The 21,433-nt window shown below is 44.4% G+C and overlaps 1 protein-coding gene across 4 annotated transcripts in view; it reads left to right on the forward strand.

The window, feature by feature from the left end:
- Positions 1-21,433, forward strand: part of LOC120904434 (cytohesin-1) — a 61,409-nt gene that overhangs the window by 24,429 nt on the left and 15,547 nt on the right. For 3 of the 4 annotated variants that reach the window (XM_040314396.1, XM_040314397.1, XM_040314398.1), the window contains exon 2: positions 19,752-21,348. The exons of the other annotated variant lie outside the window; for it this stretch is intronic. In XM_040314396.1, the coding sequence (XP_040170330.1) occupies positions 20,278-21,348 (1,071 nt within the window). In that variant the 5' untranslated portion in view covers positions 19,752-20,277. The remainder of the gene's footprint in view (positions 1-19,751; positions 21,349-21,433) is intronic. 4 annotated transcript variants of the gene reach the window in all.

The following is a 21,433-nucleotide window of genomic DNA, read 5'->3' on the forward strand; positions in this document are numbered from 1 at the left end:
ATTGTCCTATATTAGACTTGAACCCATGACCTGCGTTGTATAAGATCGAACGTGATCGCCATCGGCTATTTGAGCGTCAACTCTCTTGTCGCTTAGTTTGGAATTAGTATAATATCTCGTCGAACTTTTGGTATATATGGTTAAGCAAATAAGTTTGTAAAGTATATTTTGAATGATTTTTTTCCTGTAAATCGACATATTTAACAATGTCAGAGCCCTCACCTGAAGTGGCTATAAATTTGTTTCTCATTTCATAATGTTTTCCCGAACCTCCTTCGTGCCTTTCTTCATTTACAGTCCCAAACAGCAATGCTTATCGGTAATATTCCTGTCCTCCCCTTCAAAACCGCTCCATCCTTTGCCTTTTACCGACATTTTTCGTCCCTTCATTCTTATTCCATCTTGCTAATTAATCAAATGAAAAGGTATTGTTGCCATAAAACACAGAACTCTGGAATAAAGTTGTACCTTTAGCGATGCTATCAATGGAGAAAAAGCGGGGTCCCGAACCGAAGTTCAGCTTTATTACTGAACCACTGGGTCGACGTTTTGTATCCGTAGATTATCGGATCGGCGGACCACTCGGCGAACTTTACTAAAACACTATCCAGAGGGTAGTAGTGCACGATAACACCAATCGATAACGAAATATGCGTTTCCGGAAGAGCGATTCAGGTTAATCCGTTAATGCTCCCGCGGATGTAAATGTCGCGGTGCGTTTGTGTGCGTTTATATTAAAGCTTTTGGATGGGGTTTTTTTGGAATAAGTTGATTTAAGGTGGATTTTCCTTTCAAAGGTTTGAAAGGATGAAGAAAAGCCGCTACCACACGGAGCATATTATAATTAGTTTAGTATTTTTAGGGTGAATCGAATAGCTCTTCAGAATAAAGGGGATATGAATTCGTTCTACCAGCCGTTGCTTGCGGGCAATAACCCTTCTTGGAGAAGATCTTGGAGAAGATCTTGGAGAAGAACTCCTTCGGTTTAAACGGTACACAAACAAACCGCAGAGAACGGGTGTGGTTTATATTTTATTTCGGGAATAAGGATTACTTATTCCAGAAACGCTTAAACATTGGATTATGTTGTAAACAATTTTATGTATGCTTACCATCCTTCCCCGTTTTGGGTTCATCTTGCAATTGAACTCTTCCCACCGAGAGTGATTGTAAACAATTACAATTGCCCCTTCTGTTTCTTTTAGAGATCTCTCTTCCGGTATTGAATTTTCGTGCTAAACGAACGGACAGACATGGACCCATCTGTTCTCGGCCGTAGTAGGAATAAACCACACTGGAATTGTAAAATGTATTCCATCTCAGTCCCGTTCGCAAAACGATCGGTTGCAAATTCGTGAGGTTGCCCTATGTGTGTGCCCGTGTTTGACCCAGTTTTGTTTTGGACGTCGTGGTTCAGAATAACAAAAATGAAAACGGTAAGAACGAGTGTGACAATCTTCCCCTGGGAACTTGCTATATTGCAGAAGAAGACGTAAAACTTTGAACTCCCTTCTTTTATTATGGGGATGCGATTTTATCGCTTTCGATTTCGGTTTGCCACACTGGCCCTTCTCCCGGAGGGACTTGGGGTTTTGCTCCAACTTCAGTGCGTGCGCTTACCCTTCCTAACTTCCCGAGGATAGAGACGCCTGGCTTTTTGGGGGTTTTGGATGTTTTGCTCGGTATCTTGTCGCTTTCAAAGCTCCTCCGGCTGATCCAAGATGTGCGTTGATCTTGTTGTAGTTATCCTATTTGTTGGTCGCTGGTTCGACTTTTTATGAGGTCAAAGGAGAAGTAGCAGAACGTGCCCACCATAATATGTGAGCCCGCGAGGCAAGTTACTGCCATCCAGAGATAAACGCGAAAAAGAGGATCATTCAAGGGAACGTGTTATCCCGTTTTTTTTCTCTCTCGATGGGGAGCAACAACACAAAGTTTCCAGATGCGAAGATATAAGAGCCAGGAGGACCGAAAAGAAGTGTTTCTACTGGTCCTCAATAAAACTGATTATCCCTTTTTCGCCTCCTTCCTCCAGGCGGGAAGTTTTGGAGAAGGATACCGCCGAAGAGGCAAATCGTATTACGCTCTTTCTCGTACGCGCAAACATATTTTGCTTGGGCGCCGCCATTCCCGGCGGGATTAGAACATAACTCCCGGCTTCCCGTTATGTTCGGTCGATTAAGCAAAGTTTTGGCCCTTCCGTTTGCGCGCTGCACAGTCTCTTCCTCTTCCTTTGATATCAACATATTACATCAACTTCCCCAATTGCTAACCAGTTGGAAAACGGTTATTGGAGAGCTGCTAAAACCCCTTTTGCCACCATCATCATCTACTACGTCGTTATTTCACGTCGATGGACAGACACACACACTGTACGAGAGGAGGTGGCAAGTGTCTACTACTACTGCCATCCACAACCTTGGCCTCGTCCTTAGCCGCTTTCTACATGACATCAAAACACAAGGAGAAGCGAAAAAAAACCCACACGCATAAATTCGTACCACTCGGCTTCTCGCCCATATGGTGTGGAGGTGGTGTGGATGAATTCGTTTAGCGTTGTTTTTTCGGTTTCGTTGACGGAGAGATGATGATATCATCGTCATCATCATCATCATCCCCTCGTTTGTCTTCCAGGGGGAGTGGGCAGAGGGTCTTGCTGAACCCGCGCCTGTGGACCGCTGCCGAGCCGACCAATATGTCTTCATCGTTTCGGAAATTGGAGAAAATATGATGAGATAATAAGCGCATTCCGCGCTTCTGCCCTTTTCTTGCATGCCTGAGATCGCAGATGACCGCTCCCAGGGATATATACATTTCCGTTTGTGCTTTTATTAGTATTTTTTTTCCCTGCATAGTTCTATTCAGCACCGGCTGGTCACTTGTAAAATGGGTGGACAGCATCAGAATATGCAAAAGCCAGAGTGTGGTGATGATCATCATTCTTCTTTTAGCGAAGTGACGTCACGCTTCGGTGCGTTCGTTTCTTCCTCTAATTTGTTTTGGGAGGTTCTAGGTTGTCCCCAGCAAATCTACCAGTTGGAGCGGTTGATGTCGTTCGTTGGGGTTTTTTTTTTGTTTCAATGCGCACAACAAAAAAGTTCTCCATTCAAGAGGAACTCAAGACCTAAAAATAGATACACCGGTAACACGGCAAGCAGTAGGTGCGTTGTTTTGGTCCGTGATGCGTGAATTTTTCCGGCTTGATCATCGGTGAAAGGAGGGAAGCCGGTGTGTGTGTTGGCGGTGGTGCTACTAGTAGTAATATGATTTATACAAGATGAGATCGCGTTGCGTTTTGGGTGTTTGGATTCGCCGCCAGTCAGCCATGCGATATGCGCGTGTGGGTTTGAAATTTATGGATTTCCATAACCCTCACACTCGAATGGTTTCAAGACATTGGAGATGATTGTTTTTCCCCCGTGATACCATGAATCGTTGATCCATTCGATCGGTGAACGTTTGTATCGTGTGTCTCGTGCAAGAGTTAGGTGCAAGATGACATAAGCGTGATGCAGATCGCTTGCGACGTCTATGCCTGATGCAGAATTGAGGATTTTATTTGTTTATTGCACACACAATCATCAATTTGTGAATACGCCTCACGAGGAAGTTAATCTTACACTCGCCGCTGAACTTCTAGCAAATGAAACGCAATCGATTAGCGTGTTTGGAGCAATAAATAAATTCATCCCCGAGGTCTACACGCGCAAATAACAAACACAGCCCGTCTAGTTGCTTATTTATTTACGCTCGCTCATTCACTAGTCCCCGTACTGTTGCAACCGTTTTTTTTCGATTAGTCTTACTGACGTTTGTTTGATGTTAGTCTTGTAAAGAAGCCGCGCATAACGTCCCCCTTATCAGAAACAGTTGAGTTCTTTGTGCAGTACAATACACCCGCGTTGTTGCAATTGAGCGGAAATGTGCTCTAATAAATGCATTTATTGCGTCTCTTCGTGTTGTACTTTCACTACGAGAAACACACGCTCGGATCCGGAAGATTGGATCCGGTACGAAACATCCGGGGCGTGAGAGAGAGAGAGAGAACCACTCGATCGTTTAGTGATTGATTTTCCATTCACTTGTGATCGACTGCTCACGTGTGCCCTTCCAATGACATTCTCGTGGTTTGTTGATTGAGAGGTTGGGCATAGTTTGGCGGTACTATTGCGGCCATGAATGAGCCACAGACATCACTGGCCACCGACGTTGCCACCCATGTTGTACTACGGGAAGGATGTGAAGGTTTATGAAGCAAGAGCAGCCACCGTTTCCCTTCATCAGTGGATGAACATATTGGCGCAGCGTGGTGTCGGTTCGGTTTGTATAAACAAACACAGATAGCAAAACCCTGGACAAACTGCGTACATATACTCCGGCACTGCCCTTCGCTAGCGTATGTGGTTCAGTTCTTGCACTGTTTTACACGATACAAGGGAGCATTTATTTGAAGGGATGGCGATGGGTTTTCTTCCCCTCCCTCTGTTGCTTCACGTTTGTGGGTGCGAAACTACAACGCATCGGCCGGAAACGATAAACAAACCCGCGGAAGCAAGGTCCCGCGCAAGTAAGAAGCGCGCTGGTACGGTTTTACTATCGGCGCCAAATGTTGCAATTGACGGGAGTTTCCTTCAAACTTGTTGCATCAATCTTTGTTTGTATTATAAGTAAAACTTTTTGTGTCATTCTATGATGAAATGGAATATTCATAATGCAGCACACAATTGCTTTATTTATTTTTCCTTGATATCTTTTACAGGGATTTCCAGGAGTTCTTTCCAGGAGGAGCTGTGGGTCATATTATTGACTCTGTCTTATGGGAAGTGAACTTCATAAGATGGAAATTGGACTCCATGGCTTCCATTTTGGACTATCTCCTTGAAATTCCTATTAGACTAGTTCAACAATTTCCATCATATAAAGTTCACTTCCCGTAAGAAAGAGTCAAGTAATTGCCTTGTGAAGTAAAAGATAACAAAAAATAATTTTGCAGTCATTTTTTACCGTTCCAAATCATCAAAACACAAACGATCAATTATGTATATTTTACCACATTCCTCTCCGCCATCTTATCATGCCCGGGAAAAGATGTCGCCCTCTGATGATTAAGTCGGAAACCTTATTTAGACGGTGCCATCAGCACCGAAACTCCCACCATTGCGTCCGCCAGACAAAGCAATTGCTCGGGGAAATCCTTTACGATATTCTTGGTACCGTTTAGCCAATTGTTCTTTTTGTTGTTGAAATCATCCCGGATTTTTTTTGCAACCACAAATCCAAAGACTTGCGAACTCGGTTGAACATTCGAGCACAAAAATCACAAAAGAAGCGCGAAAGAGCGCCGAAAAAATAACGTTTTAAATATTGCCCGTCGCCCTGCAGTAGTAGTAGTGTAAGGGTCAGTTACAGGAAACAGACTCAAAAAAGTCACGACGGGTTTGTTTTAACACTCACAAGAATTCAAATTAGATTCAAGCAATTAATGTGTAATGTATAACCCCCATTCCCCCTATCTTCTGGGTTGCTTTTCCCTGGGATTTCCCTCCTTCCTTTTTTTGTTTTCTTGCTTGCCAAGAGTGATATAAATTTCGCTTTCACCCACCACCCAGGCTGCCCAGAAAACCAGCGCACACCATGTCTTCCCGGTTGGCAACAGCCGCAGCGGCAACCGGTGCCGAGTTTCTTTATTTAAAATGTCACCATTTGCTGTGCAAAAAAGAAAGGAAAACAGAAACATGTAAGCTGATCTTTCTACGATCACAGCTCTCTGTCTCTCGTGTGCGCCACCGTTCGACGAGAGGACCCGACGTTGAGGAAGGAAGGGTAAAAAGGTGTGAAAACGGGCGGTGGGTTGAAAAAGATCATTTAGTAGGTTGAGAAAATTCGCATCTAGCGACGGCGTGTGTGTACATGGGAGCTTCCGATTGTCGTCGTTACTAGGTTGAAGCGAAAAAAAAAGAACTGCGCTATCGTCGTCATAAATAGAACGAGAATGGCTCAAATTATTAGCACCGTCATAAGCATGAAGAGCGCCATCTAGGGAGGAACAACCTAAGGGGATCTCCAATGTCATTCTAAACCGGGAAGGGGTGATGATAAACCATGCTGAAGTCGGTTCGAGAAAAAAAACCTCATAATTGGCTATCTAGACAGCGAAAGAAATGTTGAACAAAACACACACCTCCTTCGTGTGTCATTCTTGGTGTCTTCGCATCGTCATCCGGCGAAGAAATATGGAGACAACAGGGAAAAACAACAACACAACAAAACGACACACTAATGACAACTCGTTCCCAGACGTGCGCGCCCTGTGGGGATTGATGGGTGTATTTTTGTGGTCCTATTTTTAGGACCTTGACAGAGAGCAGCAGCTAATGCGCGCCACCAGCCCGTTAAAGCCCTAAACCCATGCACTCTGTCCCCCTTCAATCACCTATCGTTTGCTTCTTTGAAGGGCATACCGTCATCACGGGGCGAGCAGACACGATGATCTTGGCATCTGATGATCCGGCAGAAAAAGAAATAGTTTTACAAGGCTCGATCGCGCACGCTAGGGCAAGGCCATCAGTATGAAGTCTAAGTGGTGTTCCATTTCGCTCATCTTCTTTGTTAATAATGCAGGTGATTTTGCTTCGTACGTGGGGCCGCTGTACGTGTGGATTGAGTGAAAACACACACACACCTGGGGGTCAACCTGCAGTACCCTCTGGATAACTGGTGGCGCTAGAATGACGAGGCAAAGCGAATGTACTTTAAAGCGCTGTAATGTGTGTTCACAGAAGTGGCGAGGTGAGATGACTCATCGCAATTTGAGTGATAGCAATCTTGTGCGCCTACTGCCTGGTGCTGCTGCTTCTGCTGTTATTATACTCTGACCGGATAGGGGACGATGGCAACAAATAACTCACGTAGTAATGATATGGGCTTGCTCGACGGAGGGAGAACTGATCGTCTGCGTCATCGATGTTCACACCACAGCGGTTGCAACATTGACGTGTCGCCGTTTGTCGCTGGCGCTAATTCACACCCCAAGACAGACAGACAGACAGACAGACGGGCATACACTTGTGATCGGTCTAAATAATGCTAAGCAAATGTTTGGCGGGTTATGAAAGCGACAAACCCAGGGATCGGTTGATTGTGGAGAATGGAACCAAAATTTCTCATGCGTATCTTGTTTCAACTTTAAACTGGTTGGGGTTTTTTGTGGTTTGAAGAGAAGATCTTGTTCATCTGGAAGTATCTTGTGAGTGATCTTGATCGTTTTTAATTGATTTCACATGATATTGTTTGCGTTTGTGATTGTCGCTTTAGAAGTTTTGCCCTGGAAATGATTATCGTTTTTTTGGAGCAGGGCTCTGGGTGAAGGTTTAATGTCGAAAATTGATTCTTTTAGCTGTTAACGCATTAACGCTCAATTAAATGATCTATAAGTGCTTTTTTGTTAGATGTTGCGTGAGAGTCTGTAGAGCAGAGGGTGTATGTAGTGTAGGTTTGAAAAGTATTGAGGTCTCTTTTCGTATTCGTTAAGCTTATCAGCTGCAATCGACGATGACAGAGCAGCTGTGTATGATTTATACAATCGTTTTAAAGCGTTATCTTCGTCGCATACCTTACGCCTAACAACTCATCGTTACCTGCGAGGACTGTGTAGTTACTTACGCCTGAGTGTGAAAGATATGTAAAAGAGTCCAGACTTTGTAATGGTTGATTGTATTGGGAACATTTTTGTTACTCTTTTTATTACTCAATAAATAGCTTATAAGAGGCTCAATATTTGTCCAAACATATATTTAAAAGATTTCGCTATGTCAGCTAATAAATATTAGGATTTCAACTTGTAGCCCTTCTCCAATTTCTAAAATCGCTAGAATTATTCCTGTTACACTCCTTCAAAAGGTGCTTTACCTTTAAGCCCCATCCCTGACCTGAATGTACTGCGTTTTCGTCGGCCTGTAAGCTGCTGCTGCTGCTACTGCTGCCATACATCATTCAAATCTGTGGCACATAATCTCAAGAATTTCGTCTTGAAAACCGCACCCGAAAAGTGTGCGACCCTTCGCGTGTTGGCTGCGCAAAATAGGACCAAGAGCCGTGTCCGTTCTCACCTTATCCGCAGGCGCTGTTTATTTATTCTTCACTCACCAAAAGCCTTGTGTGTGATCGTGAATCTTGTTGCTGGTCGGGGCACAGCAACAACCTGCTCACAGAATGACAACACGACCGATCATACATTTGCCCAGATCACCGTGTCCCGCAGGAGGCGTTGAACTTCACCGTTGTGTGTTTGTGTGAGCTTCTGGGGGGCGGGCTGGCAAATGGGCAACCTCACCTTGCTGCTGTTGCTGCAATCCGGCGTCCGGTTAGAAGGACGCTCGCACCGCGCGCCAGCAGAATGTTTGCTCGTATGCAAATATGCACCGATCGGCTATTTATTAGCGCAGAACGAACCCCTCGTTTCGCGTTGCTATCTCGTTGGTTTTACTTATTCGCACCACGTAGCACCACCGCCACACATCGCCGCTGCTACTGCAGTTTTGTCGCGCTAATCAGAAGCGTAACATGCTCAGCGGCGGGACAAAACATCATCATCATAAGCCAGAATAGTAATTCTGAGGTGAATGTGTGAGTTGTATGTGTGTGCACACGCATCCTGAATGAATGGATGCGCGATGCGACATCTTATGCAGTTTCTTGCCACCGTCTGTACCGCGTGTCCAGCCCCCAGGAAGGCCCTGGGGGTTCTGTTGGTGGGCTAGGACGGCGGGCTCGAAGAGGAGGAAAAAATGTTCGCGTTAATTTATGATGCCACCCCGACGGCGAGGGAGAGGTCATTTCCTTTGCGCGGCGAGTTCAACGGTTTGCGAATGCGCGAAAGCGAATTGAAGGTGGGTTTTTTCTTGTTGTTGTTCTGCTTGTGCCTGTTTAATTTAGCTGATAATGGGTGCAGAAGAAGAGCAGCTATATGCCGTTCTAGGGTTGTTTTGAATTGGCCTGCAGCGCAGAGGTCATGAACCGATTTTATTGGGGGTTAGTTGATAATTGGCATTTCCAAGGGTAAGTTGCTGTAACAAGACTGTCAACACATGTAAATTCGTTTTGTACTCGAAATGTTTAAAATATTAATAATATGTTACTATGTCTGTACACACATACATTTATTTTATCAAAAGCAACCGTTTTAAAAGAATATTTTAATATCTAAAAATGTATTATAACCTTTTCAAGAAATAAAGCTAAAGATTTATGTTTTATGATTTTTGTACACGTTTTGTCAAAATGCATGTTAAAATGCAGTTGAATCAGCGTTTTCACACACCAAAAAACGACAAAAAATGATAAAATTCTACACATTTTTAATTCGTTGTGTCGTGTCAAGTCTAGTTACCGTAGTACAGTACATCCAATTCAATTTATAATGAATTTTAATTGTAAATTTTAATTCCTTTTATTAATAATAACATTTTAAAGTTTTAAATGTGGTTATGATGAAAGGCCAAAATTACATAAACATAGATCACTTGGTTACGAAATAATGCATTTGACATTTGTTTAGTGCATTCACCTATTTAATTAAGCATTAGGCTGGTTTGGTCCATTTTTTATTCCTTTCCGACGCAAAAAAGCAATGACCAAGCAATGATTCACCTATTGAAACACTCTCAATTTCATCACCGATCAATCTATTTTATGGAGCAAAATCTAATTTCGAAGCTACGACCTGCATACGACTGCTACCGTGTACCGATCACAACCCGCTCGTCAATCATACGTTTTACGCACGGGGGCAACAAATCTCTGCTGCGTTTTTCCGTTCGAACCACGGTTTCAACCCATCACAATAAATTGCGCTCACGTTGACCTTGTGCTCAATTGATACGCACTCTCGGCAGACACTCTCGCACGCAAACTAGACAAACGGGGGAGACCCCACTGTTTATATGGCCCCTTTCTATTATCTATGCCTGTGTGTATGTGTGTGTGGCTGTCTTGCAGCATAGTTACGCACACCCCCCATTTTCAAACAAACTAATAGGAGGAACATTTGTGCTATTTTAGCGGGGACAAGAAGGGACAAGTTTTGAAGCGAACGGCGAAATTATTCGAACCTCATACGTATGAAGTGTGCGTGTCTGGTCGGTGTTACGCTCCCCCATGTGCGCCAGTTTGCCAGATTTAAACTGTTTGTGTGTCCAGTCGCTCGGGGTAACCACCGCACCCACCGCAAGCACAAATCGTGTACACCCTCCCAGCATAAGGGGTTGTTGCGTGTTTGCAATTTTTGCAATCAAATGCTCCCATCGCGACCGATCGCGCATAAAGAGCCCGGGTTGTTTGTACCTTAGTGTACTCGTGTCCTGCTGCCGCCGCCAGAGCGTAACGCGAACAAATTGTTTGTAAACGAAGCGTTGTACCTGCTTAGCGTGCCGTCTCGATCGTCTGATTTTTGCAGCAGCAACAGCAGCAGCAGCAATCCGTTTCAAAAAGGGATCATAAAACGCGCACTGCTGCTGCTCGACTTCTAATCGAGGACGACTGTTTCCTCACCATGGTTGATTGATTTCTCGCGTGTTTAGTGCCGCTGTTGCGAGTACGGGAAAAGGAAGAGGCCCGTTTGCTCTTACCAGCGGGGTGTAAAGCGGCTTTGTCTGCCGTTTAAAAGGTCACGAGGTAGGAAAAGATATTACAACGCTCCCCATCGTGTACCATGAACTTGAACTGTTGGAGTCGCTGTGAGGAAATGATTATAAAACGATGGAAGCATACGGAAATTCTAAGAACATAAAATGGAAATTCGTTGAAAAAGGCAGCTCGTCCCCTGCTCTTTATTTATTCACCCCAAACATCACCCCATTGCCAGAGCAGTACAACATAATCAAAAATGTTGTTTCCATCCGTATTTTTTTCTTCTTCTTCGATTGCATAAACATAAAACACACCCCCAGCCAGTTTGGTGAAAATCGATTTTCCACGATTTATGATACCAATCAATATGTGTACCCGGCCCCAATGATGATGTCTGCTGATGCCAAATTTTTCCTTCACTCCCACTCGCACTCGTTGAGGTGGCATTAATGCGGGGCGCAACTTGACTAAACACAGGGCTCGTCCAAAAAGCAACGGCCAGAACTGTTTACATTGGCTGAAATAATAGGGCAAAAAATGAATCAGGTGCACAGACACACACACACTCACACACCTGATCGATATTCGATCAAATATTTCGAATTTTGGATAAACTGGCAACGTTTAGGGTTTGGTCTGTGTGTGATTGTAAATTGTATCGGTCTTGATGCTTAGGCATTGCTTTGGCAGCCATTGCTTTCACAACGCTATTAGAAAAAATGCAACGGCTACTCAATTGAATAGAAAGGCCAATGCTCTTCTAGCTCTGCAACTCTCTATGGAGCTCTGAAGGCTCTCTTTAGCTCTGCACACTCATTGCAGAAATTCTTACTCTCTATGGAGCTCTATAAACCCAATATACCTCCTCGCACTCAATGGTACTCTGCACTCTCGATCGAGCTCAACTCGTTCCATGTAGCTCTGTATGCTCTGTACGCTAATGGTCTTTTAGCTCTGCAACTCTATGGAGCTCTGAAGGCTTAATTTAGCTCTGCACACTCATTGCAGAAATTCTTACTCTCTATGGAGCTCTATAAACCCAATATATCTCCTCGCGCTCATTGTAACTCTGCACTCGCGATCGAGCTCAATACGTTCCATGTAGCTCTGTATGCTCAATGTAGCTCTGTATCCTTAAATTAGTTCCGCAAGCTCAGTTTTGGCGCTGTAAACTCATTGCAGCTCCATGTCGCTCAATGTAGCTCAGGCAACTCAATATTGCTAATTTACGTTTTTTGGTTAGTATTCGCAAAATTACATGCCTTAACACGGCTTTTCAAGGTTACATATTTCATATATTGTCCATAACTTGCTACGCTTTCTGATTTGGTTTCTTTTGTACTGATAAATCATTTGCAGAGACCTTTGTATAAATGCAATCATGTAGTGAGCTCAGAGCTCTCACTTGAAAAAGAAAAGACCTCGTACAAAACGCTAAAATTGATTCAAAGGGTGCTCTACTATTTACACCAACGCCTATGTGAGCATATTTGGACACTGAACTAATACGACAAATTGAACACAAATAATCGAGACGTTGTTTGTCTTGTTTGTTCGCTAACACTATGATCGAGCTAATTATTTTGTTCGATGTTAGTCAGACCACTGCCTCAGTTTGCGTGCAATCAAAAATGACTAAAGCTATTTTGGTGCCACTGCCACAGCGCGCGACGTACGAATAGTTTCCAGCCTATTTAGACGATTCGATCAGTAGGGGAGGGGAGTTTAGTTGAGAGCAATTTTTCCTTTTCTTTTTAAATTCATTCAAAGACGCTTGAACGGCCTTGGTGTATGCGATTGCGTTTGTTGGACGATTTATAGCACCACTCGAACCGGCTCGGCACGAATTCGACCCTCCAAACGGTGAACGCATATTGATACGTTCACATACAAGTAGATTCATTTTTTTGGTGTTGTGCGTTGTCATATTTTGTCATTTCAGCACTTTTCCACGCGTCCCGAGGTGTGTTTGTGGAGGACACACCAACAGCAGCAATAGTAGTTCTGGTCGTTGGTTTCGGTCGTTGTTTTACCCCGAGACATTGTGCTGACATTGAACTAGAGGAAAATGGCATTCACACGACGCCGGTTTGGTTTTGGCCGCTGGCCACGCGCGGAACGGCATTCTGCGGAACGCATCTGCGGCAGCAACTCGGTGTTTTCCATTTCGCTTTCATATTTGTATGTGTTTTTGTTTTGTTTTTCACTCTTGTTTTACAAATGTGTTTGTGCACTTTCTGTTTCTGTAACCTGTTTTTTTTCTCTCTCTCCTTCACCTTTCTTTATCGATCTTTTACACGCCATGAAGTTTTGGTTTTCTCGCGTTTTTCGCGACCATTTAATGCGCTATCATTTATCGGAACTTCGGGTCTGGTCTTCCCCTTCCCTTTCACACCTTAATGGCATTGGATGCAGAAGGAAAGTTGGTCGAGTTCGATCGATTGTGGACAGTGTGGTGATGATGTGAGTCATTTTCGAGGCGTTTATGGTCGATTTGGCGGTCGTCAGCCGATCGAATTCGATAGCTTCATTGCGTGCGGCACTGTGGACAGATGTTTTTTTCATACATTTTTTTCCGATCGGAAATGAATGAAGATTGGTTTTTTCGTGCCTGGAAAACTGAAACCCCCGTCAAAGCACTGCAACGGGGAAGCCAATTGTGGTGTTGTGGATTTCTAAATTGCAATTTAAATTGACATTTGTCAATAGGCACTTTTTGGAAAGTGTAGAAAAGGAAAGGGGATAAAATAAAACGACAATAAATGTATTGAATGTTGGTTTTTTGCTTTATTTTTGGGAACTTGTCACAAGTTTTCGTGCCTAATTAAAATGTTAATGCTTTATGTGTATTTAAAGATAGTTGTACATGTGTTAGAGTATATTAGAAAACAAACAACCTACTCATTAAACTTCTATGACCCTTTAAACATACCTTCATAATTTGATACAGGGTTGTAGAACCTCTTCTTAAATTATTCTCTTTCTATATCTAAATATAAAAAAATGAAATCGCTTTGAAGATGGCTTTCAAATCCAATCTGCACATTAAGATAGAAATGTCTTCATATCTAGCTCGAAGTTTTCACATTTAAAACTCTCATTATGATTCTATTTATTCAGCAAAGTAATTTATAACGAAGAAACAATAATATCACTGACACACAATCTATCCGCTTTAAATAATATTATTCTGTCAGAACAATTCGCCAACAAGTCATGTCTCCCGCCGCGCCTCTATCATCGACTTTGGCGTTAATGTTTATGCGTTTGCGAACGCTTTATTAAAAAGTAAACGCATGGTGTTTTGCTTACCATTTTCCCGGACATCTCCCTCAGACCAGCGGGGTAGCAGGCTAAACACCGTCTCCTCTCTCTCGTAGTGCGTAAGATATATTGTCCCCGGTTCATTTCCATACCAGCTGCCCTTATTATAACACGGAAAACAACTTACTTTGCCCATTGCCTTGCTTGGTTGGTTTAGCAGAGCGCGAGCACTAGCACACATTTGAAGATACCTTCACTTAACACGCTCTGTTCCGAGGTTTGCTTCGCGGGAAAAATTTGGGCCATAAATTAATGCCTTCAACACACCACAGTCGCGCGCCTTAACAACACTAGTAATGGTATCTGGAATTTTGAAAGAAGAGGAGAAGCGGAGGAAGCAATTTTCCCAGTGGAGCTATTATACCAATGCTTAAGAGCTTAGCCGCTGCGTTGCCAAAACCATCACCACTGTAGCCCCATAGTAGTTAGGGGGGAAGAAGCATCTTCAGAGCCGAAGATTCGAAGATTTTACCTTAAAGAGATGTTTTTGTTGGAAGGTTTTAGCTAGCTATATTGTTAGAGCGTTTGCTTTTTGTGCTACAAAAAGCGGGGATAGATCGATGCACGCGAATGGAACGCGGAAAACACAGTGAAACTGTAAAGTAGTTCAGTCGTGAAACGAAACAACTTAAATCGTTCCATGCTAGCGTTGCTTCAACCATTCAACTACCAGGGGGAAAAGCTAGAAGCAATCTTTCCAATCACCGGGCTTTTGTATTGAGCCTTAGATTTTCGGGATGGGATTTAGAACTCAATTGATTAGTGGAAACTCCTGCCCTAGATTGAGTTATCTCAGCGTTTGAGGGACTTTTTTGTTCGAAGAGGCTTTTTTCCGAAAATCCCTCCCAAAGCTTTTCATTGCTTGCGTGCTTCCTTTGCCCCTGTTGTGTAATACCGTGAAATAGGTTTGTGAATTGTTGGCCTTATTTGGAAGCATACATTGCTCTGTCAACGCTGAAATATTTTTGAAATGAAAATCACAACACAAAAAGGGAATGTGTGTGTGTCAGGTATTTTGTTGATGAATTATTAATAATAAAAAAAGATTGAAATTATTGCGGTGTTCGCTACTGGAGTCAATACATTTTGACGCCCAAATAGTTGTGTGCGTGTGTGTTTGTGACTCACGATTGACTTTGATCAATTACAACTACCCGTGGTGAATGCAATTTATTGTCAAAAATGGGAAAGAATTTTCTCATTACAGCAATGCAATGAAAACCCCGCCCAGGGAGAGGGACACGTGTGGTTTTCATGCTGAAAATAAGCGCTTTTATCAGTGGTCTTTGAATTGCTGTCAAAATGTTGTGGTTTTTGTTGCGTATGTTTTTGAGCGCGCGAAACAGAACGCTCCAAAAAAAAACCCTTGCCCGAATGATTGGTGCAATTAAAATAGTAAAAAGAAGAAGAAATTTGTAATAAAATCGAAAAATTAATATGTTTTATATTTTTGATTACAGTACTCATTCTCTCAATTTCACATGTTCGTTTTATCGATTCACACCCGTCCATCAGTGTGTGGGAATTTAATTTTCCAGTTTTTATTTTTAATTATTTGCTCACACACGCCGCAAAGCAACAAAAAAAAAAACCACTTGACACTTTATGTCAAAAGAACAGGAATTTTGCAGCTCAAACGATGCCGCCCATTTCGGGCGTGGGAAATAAGGCCTTATTACAGCCTAACAAAAAGAATGTGTGTGTGTTTGTGTATTCTGATAAATTAATTAATTACAAGAATTGAAGAGAAAATGCTTGCAACAAACCCAACCACCCATCTACAGCAAAATGATGGTAATAAAGGACATTGGAATTTTCCTGTACACAACGTGAAATGAACGTACCGGAATGTTGCCGTGTACATGAATGTCACCAACAACAAATTGTGGAGCATTCTTTCGCCAATAAAGAAAAGCCAACCAATTTCCCGATGGTGGTGGAGACGCATGGTTCGTTGTGGAGAATGTTGTGAATAAAACCGAACAACGCGATGGGATTATAATTCAAACGATGAAAGCTGACACGGCTCACGAGTCCCGTCTTTTTGAGTAACCGCCCAACATGCCACTTGTTGATGTGTTTCTCTTTATTCTTTGCTGCATTCAAACTGCATCCAATGGCCATCATCACCACACAGCACCAGCACCCCGTTAATACTCGATTGGGCAATTTGTTTCGGCATTCTTTTTGGTTATGCTGTTTTAATGTTAAATATGCGAACTCCCGTACTCAACGAACAATACTGGAACAGGTAGTGTGTGGGTGGGAAATGTATTCTGAAACCTCAACACCTACCTGTGGGAGGGATTAGAGGTATATGGGGACGGATTGGGCCGCTGACGGGGCAGCCCGTTTTGCAGCCCGTCGATATTTATCGGATTAATAATTCATAATTCGTAAAATTAATTTTTACTGCACATAATTTATTCAATTACCACCGTGTCGGCAGAAGATCTTCACCAACGGATGGGTCCCCTTACGTACTAAAGCTCGGCCCAGACTGGGGGAGGGGATTAACACATCTCGCCCACGGCCCAGTTGGTGGCGGTGTGGGATGATTGGTTGGTAATATTGATTGCAAATTGGGACCGTTTGTAACATAAAATCGATTTTATTGCTGCATTTTAAAGTGAGAAATGTTATTTTAAGGTGAATTGTATTGCGTTGAAATTGTAAATAAAAGGAGTCTAATTATAGCATCGCCATTCTCTCTCTCTCTCGCTCCATATTGCACAGTTTAGCCGTAAACGAAACCATTGACAGTAACCGCAATATGATGGTTTATTTTTATTTCCAAATTTCAAATTAACAAAAGTGTCCAAAAATATCCCGCAAAACAACAATGACGCTCCAGTGACGTCAGCGGCTCGCCTTTCCTTTGTGATGTAAAATCAATTCTAACAACCGCACACAACAAATTGGCTTCTATTGTCGCCGTTACAAAAGCCCACTTGCTGCCTTTTGGCCCTTGCCAACCACTCCACTTGGCGCGTTGGGCACGTGTAGTGTGTGTGTTTATGCGTTGCCTCCAAACTAGTGATGTGCTCTCTAGAGGGTATTCACGACTTCGACGCGACTCCGGCTATTGTTAGTTCGATTCCAATTCCTTCAAAACCACTAGTCGTCCGGAGTCGTCTGGAGTCGTCTGGAGTCATCCAGAGTCGTCCGGAGTCGTCCGGAGACTTCTGGAGTTGTCCGGAGTCGTCTGGCGTCGTCTAAAGTCGTCTGGAGTCGTCCGGAGTCGTCCGGAGTCGTCCGGAGTCTTCTGGAGTTGTCCGGAGTCGTCTGAAGTCGTCTAAAGTAGTCTGGAGTCGTCCGGAGTCGTCCTGAGTCGTCCGGAGTCGTCCAGAGTCGTCCGGAGTCATCCGGAGTCTTCTGGAGTCGTCCGGAGTCGTCCGAAGTCGTCCGGAGTCGTCCGGAGACTTCTGGAGTTGTCCGGAGTCTTCTGGAGTCGTCTAAAGTCTTCTGGAGTCGTCCGGAGTCGTCCGGAGTCGTCCGGAGTCTTCTGGAGTTGTCCGGAGTCTTCTGGAGTTGTCCGAAGTCGTCTGAAGTCGTCTAAAGTAGTCTGGAGTCGTCCGGAGTCGTCCGGAGTCGTCCGGAGTCTTCTGGAGTTGTCCGGAGTCTTCTGGAGTTGTCCGAAGTCTTCTGGAGTTGTCCGGAGTCGTCTGGAGTCGTCTGGAGTCGTCTTAAGTCGTCCTGATTCTACAGAAGTCGACAGAAGTTGACAGAAGTCGGAGTCATTCGTAGTCGGCCGGAGTTGAAATTATCGGAATCGGATCGGAGTCCACTCCAGAATTTTGCCTACTTTACCCATCACTACTCCAAACCGTCAACGTTGAACGACATTTCGCATCGACATTGGACCATCATCATCACAATGATTCCACGGGCCCGTTTTACACTTAAACCGACCGATAATCTAGCCCTACAGTGGAACGTTACTACTTCTTGTTTCCACGAACGTCATCCGTGCGGGAATGGATGATGATTGTTATAAATTGAATTAAATCTTTCCTCTACTCCCGACTGCCGGACGGCCGTCTTTGGAGCAGTTGAATCGAACTTCCCTGTATGACACACACGAGCCAAATATTAGCCTGGTTGGGTGCGCGCTACTACGCTTAATCTAACACGTCGCGCGGCGTCATCGACAGAAGAAGTGTTGGCATTTTGCAGCTCTCCCAGTGGCCTTTCGGGGTTCATGATGTTGGCGGCGGTATCATGATGGCGTGTAAGTGATGAAGTGAAATTTATGACACTCACATCGTACACACCGTCATTGGTTTTGCCCCAGCGGCTTAAGAGGTGACTAGGAAGTTCGCAACGGCGTATGGGGATGAGATGTAGGAAATGGATCCCGCTAGTGGCAAGTTTATTAGATTTAGAGTAAAGCGAAGAAAGGTTACGCTTTATTGGTGTCTTGTGGCGAACGACAAGAACCTAAGTGGCTGGTTATTATATTAGTGGGTATATTAGTCTTGTTTTAACTATTTAATCCCCACTCCCTGCAGACTCCAAGGATTTTTGTATCGATTCATTTTCACTGTTTCGCTTCCTGGGTAATTCCTTAACTCCAAGCAAGTAAAATAGGAACAGTAACACAATCAAAGGACCAATACCATTCAATCAAATATGCCCCTTTTCCTGTGTGTTTTCCTTGTGCTGCTTGCTGCTGGGATGTACAATTGTGCCACTAACACACACCATAATCCAACTACCAGGGCCCAAACGGAACCAAAATAATTACTGTCGATCAAAGACGCGTGTGTAATGCGCCACAACACCACCTTCCCGTGCGTGTCCGCTTCCAATCATCACGGACTGGTATCGTGATTTCCCTTCCCTATGTCTCTGTCTGTCTGTGCAGTCAAACGTTTGGCATTCTGCCAATGCACGGAAAGTGGAAGTGTTTGGCTCTGTCATCTCGTGCACGGGAACACAACGGGCAGACAAATGGACAGACAAATCACAAATGCGGGGGTCGATTTGGATCTGGAACTGAACACCGTTTTTTTTTCGCTGTTTTGGTGGAAAATTGGATCACCGATTGCTCGACACGTAAAGCCTTTCTTTCCACTTTATTATACGGTCGGTTTGTGTGAATGTGGGCCAAACGTTGCAGCCGATGTTGCTTTGTCGATTCTTCAAAGTTGATTCTTCAAAGAGGGGTTCGGATTGTCTGCTGTATTTAAATGTGTTGTATGTTGTATAAAATACAATTTTGATCGACTACTGCATAGATAGAGAAATATTATAAACCTTAATCAGTACCCATGTGACATTAGGTCCAAATTGTTATTCCATATCCGACTCGACCAGTGGCTCGAAACACCTGGAATAGTGGAGTTGTGTGAGATCAACTTTATTAAAAGCGCCAAGATAGAAAAAAAACAGTCCATTATAAATGGTTTTTTTTTCTAAAACTCCGGCCTAAGGCGTCTGTTACAGGGATTTTTCTCAAATTTGTGAGAGTCTTGTTTTGGATGTTTTTTCTATAAATATTCAACGGCTCAAACGGACTCGAACGACTCAATTAGCAAAACTACAACCAATCAACAATTAAATTGAGTCGTTTTTATGGTTAGGATTAACGAAATTGAGGGAATGGAATATAATGGTCACTGTGAAACAAATAATTCTGTAAAAAAATGTCAAAAATCTTGATCAAAGCTGTTGAAGACTTGCTGCTAAAGTTGCTGTTGCTGTGTTCCTGTTCCTACAGCTACTTACCGTAAATTCATTAATATTAATCCAAAAGTGCAACAACGTTAATCAAATGCTAACATAAATCCATTCCTTAGTGACGCTTTAATTGCAACAAAATATACCTCAACAACAGTGCATTAGTAAGTGAGATTGTTTATGACAGTTCAAAGAACCGCCCCGAAATTCGTTCAGTGTTCAGTGACCAGCAGGGAAGCAGCAGCAGCAGCGGTGGAACACAAATCAAATGAAAACTCCAAGTGAAAGGACAAAGCGTTTGCTTGTCGTGACGACTGTGCCGCCATCGGCGGGCGCCGCATTCCTGCTGCCCAGCGGCGATCAGATGCGAGTTCGATCGTGAAGTGCTGCAGCCTTGCCCAAAACCCAGCAGCCCAGCCGAGGTTCGCGTCTTATTGCCTCGCTGCTAGACGCCCCAGTGTAATTTTTGCCACTCACCGCGGTCCCCGTCAGCTAATCAACCAATCAGAGGGCCGCGCAGAGAGATATAGCGTGTTATTTAGTGTTTAGGGTAATTACACAGTGTGCAACAGTGACAACTCGCCCTCCAAGGACGAACTAAGCCAACAAGTGCCTGCGCTAGTCTCTCAGTGAATCGGAGGCAACATGTTCTCCTCATTGCCACCGAGCGCCACCGGCGGCGATGTCGTAGTCGGCAACGTCAAGAAAGGTCCCAGCAATTGGTTCTGGTCGTTGCGCCGCCAGCCGAAGCCGAAAAAGGCGATCCTCGAGCCGGACAAACCACTGCAAAAGAGCTGCGTCGATCTACCGTCCGCCACTACGAACGGGGGCTCCCCCGGTCCGTTCGGAACGTTGCCAACCCGACTCGATGAGGTGGTGTCCACCAGCAGTTCCACCATCGAGCGTCCCTCACCCGCCTGTACGTGCGAGTACGTGCAGGTGTTCGAACCACCGGAAACGACGGGCAGCATCTCCACGACGGCCACCATCACGAAGACCGTGTCCCGGCACCACCAGCACGCCGACAAACTGCTCGAATCTGCCTCGTCCGACAGCAATCTTGCCTTAAGCTCTGCTGCCTCCTCTCCGTTGGAGGGTGCTGCCAACGGGCTGCAACCGTACGCGACGAACAGTTTGCGACGCCGCAAGGATCAGCAGGTCGTGTACGGTGCGAAAACGGTCACAACCGTCACGAAGACGACCGTACTGAACCGTCAGCGGACGTACCGGGTGGGGCTGATCTTCAGTGATAATGGAGAGCTGCTGAACAGTAACCTCGACCTGCGACAGCTGGTGGAGGAAAGTAAGCGCAACTTCCTGAACGCGCTCGAGAACGGTGGTCCGATGGAGGATGGTTCTGCCATTCCACCACCGCCCCGGTTAGCGCAAGAACCGGCCAACGAAGCTAACAACAACGAACGGTTAAAGGAAGCTGCCAGACGTCCGGAGTTGCAGCAGCAGTTTAGCATACTGGACGACAGCAACTTTGACTTCATCGATGACAGTGCCGATCTGTTCAACCGCAACTACCCGCATCAGCCGCCGCCGGTGTCGGCATCATCGGTCGGGCTAGAACCAAGGTCACTGGTCGCAGCGGCAACATCGGCGGGAGCAGCTTCGACGTTCCCCATTACCAAAGTGTTGCGTATGTGCAACAACTGTAAAAATAGAAGTAATCTAGTCTACCAGCGAAGCTGCTCCCAGCCCCATCGTAAGGTAATTGGCAATGTCCATTAAATACGGAGGGGAAATAGGGGAATACATCAACAATTGACGTCTGGGAATAGGGAAGCTTTGCTAT

This window comes from Anopheles arabiensis, chromosome 3 (genome assembly GCF_016920715.1).
Source record: "Anopheles arabiensis isolate DONGOLA chromosome 3, AaraD3, whole genome shotgun sequence".
In the NCBI taxonomy this organism is placed as follows: Eukaryota; Metazoa; Arthropoda; class Insecta; order Diptera; family Culicidae; genus Anopheles; species Anopheles arabiensis.